This window comes from Centruroides sculpturatus, unplaced genomic scaffold, assembly GCF_000671375.1.
Source record: "Centruroides sculpturatus isolate CEXI.00-Female unplaced genomic scaffold, Cexi_2.0 scaffold249, whole genome shotgun sequence".
In the NCBI taxonomy this organism is placed as follows: Eukaryota; Metazoa; Arthropoda; class Arachnida; order Scorpiones; family Buthidae; genus Centruroides; species Centruroides sculpturatus.
Window position 1 is genome coordinate 568995 of NW_019384482.1, and position 10538 is coordinate 579532.

The 10538-nt window shown below is 26.6% G+C and overlaps 3 protein-coding genes across 3 annotated transcripts; all 3 read left to right on the plus strand.

Annotated features, from left to right (window-relative positions):
- Window positions 1-199: 199 nt before the first annotated feature.
- Window positions 200-2419, plus strand: LOC111621484. The gene is made up of 3 exons (XM_023363641.1): window positions 200-952; window positions 1469-1780; window positions 1877-2419. The coding sequence occupies exons 1-3, from the start codon at window positions 252-254 to the stop codon at window positions 2049-2051; spliced, it is 1188 nt and encodes a 395-aa protein (XP_023219409.1). The 5' UTR covers window positions 200-251; the 3' UTR covers window positions 2052-2419.
- Window positions 2420-2478: 59 nt separating this feature from the next.
- Window positions 2479-5051, plus strand: LOC111621485. Its single transcript, XM_023363642.1, has 3 exons — window positions 2479-3205; window positions 3722-4033; window positions 4130-5051. The coding sequence occupies exons 1-3, from the start codon at window positions 2505-2507 to the stop codon at window positions 4302-4304; spliced, it is 1188 nt and encodes a 395-aa protein (XP_023219410.1). The 5' UTR covers window positions 2479-2504; the 3' UTR covers window positions 4305-5051.
- A 721-nt stretch (window positions 5052-5772) lies between these two features.
- Window positions 5773-6585, plus strand: LOC111621499 (neurotrophin 1-like). The gene is made up of 3 exons (XM_023363655.1): window positions 5773-5834; window positions 6066-6377; window positions 6474-6585. The coding sequence occupies exons 1-3, from the start codon at window positions 5773-5775 to the stop codon at window positions 6583-6585; spliced, it is 486 nt and encodes a 161-aa protein (XP_023219423.1).
- The last annotated feature ends 3953 nt before the right edge of the window (window positions 6586-10538 follow it).

The window sequence follows — 10538 nt, forward strand, 5'->3', positions numbered from 1 at the left end:
AATGAAAATGTGTCAAACTAAAATCGTTCTATACATAAATAATAATTTAAAAATAAAATTACATAAGTATGTTATTTTCTATATTTTATTTATAAACTATACTACAAGGCTAGAAAAATCAATCAGTTATCTTGTTTAATTTGTAATCGATATAGGTTAATTAAGTTTAATTAGTTTTATAATCTGAAACATTTAATTATGATCTATTTTATTTAAATCTAAAAAAAATTTACATTAAATTTCAGGCTAAGATGTTTTACTTGATAATCTTATTAATAATCGAAGCCAAAGGTATATCAGTACCACAACCAGTTGTTTTACCACCACCCTTATCACACGTTCGTTTAATCACCGCTAATCAAAGAAACCCAGTAATATATACTTCATCTAATTCATTACATGGGTCAATTGTTTCTCCAAATTTGGAAACGGCACACAGAAGAATACCTGCAAGGAATATAAATTCTCATCTAGACTTAGATGTAACAGAATATCCTATAGTATCTCGCCATATCGATAGGAACCATCGCAGACCTAATCAACAAAGACCGGTTGAATATTATCCCGTCCAGAAAGACATTTATGTTAACGACGAACAACTTCCGAACCTTAACGGCCTTCCTGCTAATCTCAAGAATCCTAAATTTGAATTTGGTTTCGTACCACTCACTTCGATTCGCGTGTCGAATTTCGTATCCACTATTAACTCGACACATCGTAATGACACTTTAGTACATTCGAAAAGAATTATAAATCCTCCAAAACCTTACGTCGCACCTAGTCAACCCTACGTCACACCTAGTGAACCCTACGTTGCACCTAGTCAATCTTACATTACGTCCAATCAAGCGGATATTGTAACGACTTTATCTGATTTTAATAAGACTTTTGAATTAGACTGTGATGGAAAAGAAGATTTAGGATGGTGCGAACTTGGAGAAAATTATCCAAGGTATCTCTGATTTAATTTTTCTTCTACAAAATATAGTATTTTATTTAATTATAAAGTCTCCCTTTAATCAGTTTAAAATTATATAATTATGTAATAAAAAGTAATGTAATATCTGTGTAAATGATTATCTAAATTGCTGAAAACATTAATTTAACACGTTTTATTGCTTACTAATAAATTAAAAGGATTAATTTATGAGAACAAGAGTGGTTCAATGGATTAAAAAAAAGTAATAAAAAGAAAACGATACTTTGTTTCTAATATATAAAACTAGAATAAACCGAGGTAAATTTTACTTATATTAAATGCATTTTGATTGCTTTTGATTTTTATCAAGTAGGTCAATAAACGAAAATTATTGGTCTTTTGTTGCAGTTTCTAATATATATTTTGTTAGATTAGTATTTTTTTTTTTTTGTAACTAAAAATATATATAGGCTTCAAGAGCAATAACATTAAAAAATTGTGTCAATAATATAATTTTAAAAATAGCTTTTTTAATTTATTCTATAATAGGGTTGATATAGAGCATGTTATTAGCCGATGTTCGAATCTGTTAACTAAACTTTACGTGGAGGTTCCAGAAACTAATGATGATAAAACACCCGAAACGATCGATTATCAACTAGATTTAATAAATAAAAGAACTAAAGAACGAAAGAATTATAATCCATGGTCGTGGAGTTCATATTCTGGTGAAAATGGAAAACTTTGCGAAGTGGATACAAAATATATTAAACCGAGTTTATCCAAAGATGTTAAAGGAAAATGGTACCTGATCGTTCAAACTGAAAACTACATTCAGAAAGTCCATCTAGAGACATGCAGGTAAATTGAATTTTCTCTTTTATATACTTTTTTTTAATACTTGTTGCATATATATATATATATATATAAATATATAAAGTAAATAATTTCTTTCAGAAACGTAGGCGAATCTTGTAAAAAACTAGGTAACTGCGGTTTAAAATCGAAATGTGTACAGAAGTATAGCTATCAGTTATTGATAAGTATCGATCCTCAGAAGTTTTCAGATTGTCCTTTCATGGGTTTATATCGATTTCCAAGTTTATGCGTTTGTCACGCCAACGAGACTTAATATATACTAAATCTATTTTAGTATAGATCAAACGTTAGAATGATATGGATTGAGTATAAAAAAAACCAACACTTTAGAAACCACATCATTTTTTATGCAAAATGTAAAAAAAAAGTGCGTTGAATCGATCGATTTTTGTATTACTCTCTCGTCAGTTTGAGTGCGGTTTATTCATAAAAAATAAATATCTTAGTTTATTTTGCATATTTCGAACTCTTAGGATTGGTAATAAAATATATATATAGTTTATTTAAAATTATTTTTTTATTTATACTACATAGATTCTGTTATATTATAATTCACATCGCATTTTTTTTCGTATTAGTATATTACCCGCATTGATAGTCACAAAAAAACTATTTACATATTAAAACATTTTACGAGGAAGAAACATTTAATTATGATCTATTTTATTTAAATCTAAAAAAAATTTACATTAAATTTCAGGCTAAGATGTTTTACTTGATAATCTTATTAATAATCGAAGCCAAAGGTATATCAGTACCACAACCAGTTGTTTTACCACCACCCTTATCACACGTTCGTTTAATCACCGCTAATCAAAGAAACCCAGTAATATATACTTCATCTAATTCATTACATGGGTCAATTGTTTCTCCAAATTTGGAAACGGCACACAGAAGAATACCTGCAAGGAATATAAATTCTCATCTAGACTTAGATGTAACAGAATATCCTATAGTATCTCGCCATATCGATAGGAACCATCGCAGACCTAATCAACAAAGACCGGTTGAATATTATCCCGTCCAGAAAGACATTTATGTTAACGACGAACAACTTCCGAACCTTAACGGCCTTCCTGCTAATCTCAAGAATCCTAAATTTGAATTTGGTTTCGTACCACTCACTTCGATTCGCGTGTCGAATTTCGTATCCACTATTAACTCGACACATCGTAATGACACTTTAGTACATTCGAAAAGAATTATAAATCCTCCAAAACCTTACGTCGCACCTAGTCAACCCTACGTCACACCTAGTGAACCCTACGTTGCACCTAGTCAATCTTACATTACGTCCAATCAAGCGGATATTGTAACGACTTTATCTGATTTTAATAAGACTTTTGAATTAGACTGTGATGGAAAAGAAGATTTAGGATGGTGCGAACTTGGAGAAAATTATCCAAGGTATCTCTGATTTAATTTTTCTTCTACAAAATATAGTATTTTATTTAATTATAAAGTCTCCCTTTAATCAGTTTAAAATTATATAATTATGTAATAAAAAGTAATGTAATATCTGTGTAAATGATTATCTAAATTGCTGAAAACATTAATTTAACACGTTTTATTGCTTACTAATAAATTAAAAGGATTAATTTATGAGAACAAGAGTGGTTCAATGGATTAAAAAAAAGTAATAAAAAGAAAACGATACTTTGTTTCTAATATATAAAACTAGAATAAACCGAGGTAAATTTTACTTATATTAAATGCATTTTGATTGCTTTTGATTTTTATCAAGTAGGTCAATAAACGAAAATTATTGGTCTTTTGTTGCAGTTTCTAATATATATTTTGTTAGATTAGTATTTTTTTTTTTTTGTAACTAAAAATATATATAGGCTTCAAGAGCAATAACATTAAAAAATTGTGTCAATAATATAATTTTAAAAATAGCTTTTTTAATTTATTCTATAATAGGGTTGATATAGAGCATGTTATTAGCCGATGTTCGAATCTGTTAACTAAACTTTACGTGGAGGTTCCAGAAACTAATGATGATAAAACACCCGAAACGATCGATTATCAACTAGATTTAATAAATAAAAGAACTAAAGAACGAAAGAATTATAATCCATGGTCGTGGAGTTCATATTCTGGTGAAAATGGAAAACTTTGCGAAGTGGATACAAAATATATTAAACCGAGTTTATCCAAAGATGTTAAAGGAAAATGGTACCTGATCGTTCAAACTGAAAACTACATTCAGAAAGTCCATCTAGAGACATGCAGGTAAATTGAATTTTCTCTTTTATATACTTTTTTTTAATACTTGTTGCATATATATATATATATATATAAATATATAAAGTAAATAATTTCTTTCAGAAACGTAGGCGAATCTTGTAAAAAACTAGGTAACTGCGGTTTAAAATCGAAATGTGTACAGAAGTATAGCTATCAGTTATTGATAAGTATCGATCCTCAGAAGTTTTCAGATTGTCCTTTCATGGGTTTATATCGATTTCCAAGTTTATGCGTTTGTCACGCCAACGAGACTTAATATATACTAAATCTATTTTAGTATAGATCAAACGTTAGAATGATATGGATTGAGTATAAAAAAAACCAACACTTTAGAAACCACATCATTTTTTATGCAAAATGTAAAAAAAAAGTGCGTTGAATCGATCGATTTTTGTATTACTCTCTCGTCAGTTTGAGTGCGGTTTATTCATAAAAAATAAATATCTTAGTTTATTTTGCATATTTCGAACTCTTAGGATTGGTAATAAAATATATATATAGTTTATTTAAAATTATTTTTTTATTTATACTACATAGATTCTGTTATATTATAATTCACATCGCATTTTTTTTCGTATTAGTATATTACCCGCATTGATAGTCACAAAAAAACTATTTACATATTAAAACATTTTACGAGGAAGTAAAATTTTATGTTGAAAAAGTATTATCTTTCGTATATCATACCCAAGAGATTATTTTGAAAGAAAAGTTATTCACATACAGAGTATATATATATATATATTTTTTTTTTAGCGTGTAACAGATTGATCAAAGAAAGAGCTTGCTGCTTATTTTTAAATTAAAAAAAAAGGAGTTTTGTTAAACAATTTTACATTATAACTCATCTTTTAATATTTATATCATAAATATAATATAATTATTTTTTTTTGTATATAAGTTACAATGTAATTATCTGAACAACACGCTTTAAAATAAACTATTGCTGTTTAATAATAAATAAAGTATTTTATAACTTATTTATTGATTAAAGCATTTCTAGTTTCTTTTTTTTTATCCCCTAATGTTTTCAAAATTTTAATAATTGTATAATATAAAAATCTTTACAAGAGTAATTCTACTCTTTAGAGACTATAAAAGCAGTAAAGTAATTTAATAAAAAAAATTTTATAATGCGTATCTCTAAGCATAGGAGAGTGTGTTTGAGATAAATAATATAAGAGTTTTATATAAATACACACGTTACAAAAACTGTAACCAACAATAATACATTGTTATATGAATAATAGATTAAATCATGTTTTATAGTTTTTATTTAAAAAAAAAAGTAATATATAATGTAATAAATCAATAAAATTTACTTAAATAAAAAAATTTTAAATTGATTTATCTCTTTACTTTCTCAAATTTGATTTATTAATACTTGTCATTTCATGTTTTTGATTGTTAGCAATAATAATAATAATAATAAAATAAATAATAAATGAGAAGACAAAATCAGTCGAACAGGATCAATTTTATAGAATTTGCCCCATTTTTTTTCGTAAGAAGAAGCGATAAACAAGTTTTTAGAATGGAAAAAATGAAGAAGAAAATCATCTTAATCATCTAGAGCGCATTTTTTTTAAGGTTTCAAACGGAACTTATTCCTCCACTTGTTTGAAAATCAACATGTGTTACCACTCGTAACTGTATTTCGTCATATGTTATGTAAATGTGATATATCCGTTACTGTCAAAGTAAAATGGACCAGGAAGTGAGAAATGACAGCGAGAAGAGCAAAGAAAAAAGAAAAAAAAATCGTCATTAATTACTTCAAACCGAGGTAAATTTTACTTATATTAAATGCATTTTGATTGCTTTTGATTTTTATCAAGTAGGTCAATAAACGAAAATTATTGGTCTTTTGTTGCAGTTTCTAATATATATTTTGTTAGATTAGTATTTTTTTTTTTTTGTAACTAAAAATATATATAGGCTTCAAGAGCAATAACATTAAAAAATTGTGTCAATAATATAATTTTAAAAATAGCTTTTTTAATTTATTCTATAATAGGGTTGATATAGAGCATGTTATTAGCCGATGTTCGAATCTGTTAACTAAACTTTACGTGGAGGTTCCAGAAACTAATGATGATAAAACACCCGAAACGATCGATTATCAACTAGATTTAATAAATAAAAGAACTAAAGAACGAAAGAATTATAATCCATGGTCGTGGAGTTCATATTCTGGTGAAAATGGAAAACTTTGCGAAGTGGATACAAAATATATTAAACCGAGTTTATCCAAAGATGTTAAAGGAAAATGGTACCTGATCGTTCAAACTGAAAACTACATTCAGAAAGTCCATCTAGAGACATGCAGGTAAATTGAATTTTCTCTTTTATATACTTTTTTTTAATACTTGTTGCATATATATATATATATATATAAATATATAAAGTAAATAATTTCTTTCAGAAACGTAGGCGAATCTTGTAAAAAACTAGGTAACTGCGGTTTAAAATCGAAATGTGTACAGAAGTATAGCTATCAGTTATTGATAAGTATCGATCCTCAGAAGTTTNGATAAACGTTAAAAGGAAAAGCACCACAGAATTTCCAGTAGATTAAAATATGCACATAATTACAAATAAAATTTTAAAGCATTAATAAATTAAAAACAAAAAACAAAACGTTATATAACTTGTTAGAAGGAAAAAAATCTCCAACGTTCTTTTGACAAATTTTTAAAATTCTTCTTAACAATTGATATTAAGTTACTGCAGAGAAAAATTAAAAAAAAAAAAAATTAGAAATTAAATTCATCATTTTCAACACCAGATGGCTGTTTAGTTACCTAGTTACCGTCGTTGCTTGTTAGTACCATGGCAACAATGCTTTAGATCGACCAGAAAAAGAGTGGTTGCTGTTATCTTGGCAAGAGTATTATTGTATGAAGAAGTGTCGTTGTCACCAGGTTAAAATGTTTAATATACCTGTTAAAATGTGAAATTATAAACAGATAGAAAAAGGTAGGTGTTGATCTAGGCCTAACTACTTTATCTCTATGAATAATCTACTCAAGTTTTTAGATTTACCTTGAAAAGAAATATGGTTGAATTTGAAAAATTTTATTAATTAACTATATCGATTTTTATAATATTAATGATATAATAATCACATTTAACAAGGAGAACATTTTATACATGTATTTTTATTTGATTATTCAACAAATTATATATAAACTTTCCACATGATTGATTATAATAAAGATCTTAAGTACACAATTAGTACACAAGACAAAATGTTAAACTTTAATTTAAAAACAATAAAGGATGGACTTTTATCAAATAAACTCATTCATAAGTATTAAATCTAAATAATATCAACATTCAAAACTTCTTAATAAGTAATTTATTTATTTTTCTATTTATTATAAAAGCAATTTAATCTCTATTATAATCCAATGATAAAGTGGTTTTTTATTAACACGATAACTGGATTTAACAAACAGAGGCCCATGGGCGCAAATAAGGTGGTGGGCCACCCTTTAAGAGTAGGCAAACTTGATGATTTAGAACATTTATACAAAATACTGTATACTTTACTACTTAAAAAGTATGTTTTTGAAAATTTTACTTATTATTGTAAAGATGTTAAAGCTTAAAACATTCTTATAAATTCATATAAAATTTAATTAAATAACGTTTTATTTTATAAAATATAGACAATATACATNAAAAAAAATACTTATACACACAATATAAGACATAATTGTTAAACTATTCCAAACATTTTTATCGTAGTAAAGTTTACTTTTAGTTCATGCAGTTATTTTTCATTTTCGACTGTAAAAAATATGATATTGATGATAAGTAACGTTACTGATGCATGAAATATATTCTGCAAACTCTTCAGTTGGTTTTCTACAAGTTTCCAAAGTGATAAATCTATCTCTTTCAAGAAATATTTCGTAGCCTGAACTATATATTCTTATCGATAATATTTTAACATTGACTATTTGAAACTTGACATCTTCTGATATTTATGGTTTAGATTTCTTATAGGGTGACAAGGAGACATTTCATTTGGACTTCATCTTTCTTGATAAAGTTTTAGTTCCTGAAGTATAAAAACATATAATTTTTCGTCGTTAGAGGTTAATATGTTATTTTTATACATTAAATTAACAACTTTAAATGCATACAGTATTAAATATCTTATAAAGAAGTCGTATCTTAGTTGAATATACAATGATTTTCCAACTTTTTATTGTAAAAATCTCATTTATTTTTTTTTAACTTCAGTAATTGCATATTTTTTTTTCCTTTGAATTTAGTTTTTATGCATTTGAAATTTCATTTGTCTTATTCGTTCCTTTATCATAAAAAAAATTCACGTAGTCCCAATAGAATAAATTCTTCGACTGAATAATAAAAATCGTAAAAATCTTTTGTAAAAAAAAAAGGTCCAGTTTATCGATTTATCTCCATTAGCTACTGTGATTAAGAAGGGAAAAAAATGGAAGTGGTGTTTAAAAAAATGGACAATCACTTGCTACTTTAAAAATAAATCTACCAAACAAATCTTGTATACGTTCTGAATTTTATTATAATATCTATCTAATATAAATTTAGTAAAATTATACAGTACTTTAATATAAAAATACTGGATATGTTTTGTAATATTATTCGAAAAATAACAAAATAAGACGGATATTCTACAGTCAGAATCCATTTACACATAATAACAACTTGTTTCTACTAAATTTGACAAGAAAATTTGGTTTTTTATGCTAGGATGCATATCGATTTACAGAAATATACCGTGTTTTTTCCATAGATACCGTTATTCAAAATAAGATTTTTAAAAAAATATTTAAGCTGTCATAATGCTATTTTCTGTCGAAGATAAGCAAAACAGTACATTGAAACGTGTAATACTTAAATCAGATTTACTATAGATATAAAATTTGAAATTTGATAGGTAAACAAACCAATGTTTTAAATTCTAAACAGATATAAAAACCACATATCTTTATCTATATTTATTGATTATATAACTGATCTATTCAAAATCTAATGGATTAGAACGAACAATTAAAAAAGAATAAAAACATTATATAATTCATATAAATTCTCAAAACGTTTCTGACAAAAGAGATAAAGTCAAGTGGGTATATCAAGTCCTGTTTGATAAGTACTTTTTTTTTCTCCTCCAGCAATTTACATTAATAGATTAATTCAGACTAACACGCAACCTTCACATTGAATTTCAAATAGTTAATACGAAAAAAATATATATATTTTGTACTGTAATTAAACATCAACCTCTATTGTAAACCAGATAGATAACCACCATTTTGATATTTTTGAAAAGGTTTATTCATACTACGTGTATTAGGATTACACATTTTGGGAGATTTTATTCAAAATGGAATGATCGCCTTTGTGATTTTACAGCTTTGTATTCTCAGATGGTTACGGAGCATGATGATCTCATCATGCTCTGTCACCTGAGAATATAAAAAGATAAACGACTGCAGACAAGCAGGAAATATTATCAAAAATCCATTCATACCCGAGATTAATAGTTCAATGGAGTTTTCCACTTGAAAGTTTTTGAATGCTTGATAAAGAGGTCAGCGACATACTTGTAACTTGATGACCTCAGAAACTCTGGAAAAATTTACTAAACTATCTTGGACTTCACATAATTTCTTTACAAAACTTTCAAAAATTTAAATTTAAATATGTAAAAACTGTCATTTCATCACAATTCATTATTAATGAAAACTAATTAGCATTTTAAACATAAGAAATCATCCCAGCAAATTTCTTACATTCTTGTGTGTTAATTTTATTTTGCATTATATTAAAAAAGAGAAAGAAAATAAATAATTTATTATATTTATATGTATTTTAAATATTTTAGTATTTTACTTTCATTCAAAAATCCTAAAAATTTTAAAAATACGGCTTTGTTTTTGTGCCGTAACGAACCCGATTCGATAATGCGTAAGTAGCAACCTGTGGGGCACTAGGTCGTTTCCTGCACACTATAAACTTCCTTTGGCCCGAAGGTAGACGAACTGACGTCATCGTCCCAGACCTTAACTTAATACCACACCCATTGATAAGGTCGACGAGTAAGTATTCTGAAGATAGGTCACTAAACAGCTGAACGCAAACAAGTAAGGTAAGTAAGGAATGCTGCTACCATTACAGAAGCGATCTTTGTATAGAGTCTCCCTAAGCTTGTTTTTTTTTAAATGTATATTATTATTCTATTTAATCAATATATTTAAAATATTTATTAGAATTTTTAGAAAATCAATTCTTTTATTTAAATATAAAATATTAAAAATTATATAAAATGGAAAACTTGAAATAAATCATTTCTTCATTCATTAGATTCAAGAAATTTTAAATTTAACAGTAAAATATATATATGTATACATTTCTTCTTGTAACTGATATAATCAGTCGGGCGGATGGCCGAATTAATTCGCCAGACTAATGTCTAGAGATCTGATACGGGAGA

Excerpts from the sequence above, each read along its gene's own strand:
- LOC111621484 (XM_023363641.1), top strand. The coding sequence starts at position 252 with ATGTTTTACTTGATAATCTTATTAATAATCGAAGCCAAAGGTATATCA. Across the intron at positions 953-1,468 it reads CTTGGAGAAAATTATCCAAG|GGTTGATATAGAGCATGTTA; the intron begins GTATCTCTGATT and ends ATTCTATAATAG. Across the intron at positions 1,781-1,876 it reads GTCCATCTAGAGACATGCAG|AAACGTAGGCGAATCTTGTA; the intron begins GTAAATTGAATT and ends AATTTCTTTCAG.
- LOC111621485 (XM_023363642.1), top strand. The coding sequence starts at position 2,505 with ATGTTTTACTTGATAATCTTATTAATAATCGAAGCCAAAGGTATATCA. Across the intron at positions 3,206-3,721 it reads CTTGGAGAAAATTATCCAAG|GGTTGATATAGAGCATGTTA; the intron begins GTATCTCTGATT and ends ATTCTATAATAG. Across the intron at positions 4,034-4,129 it reads GTCCATCTAGAGACATGCAG|AAACGTAGGCGAATCTTGTA; the intron begins GTAAATTGAATT and ends AATTTCTTTCAG.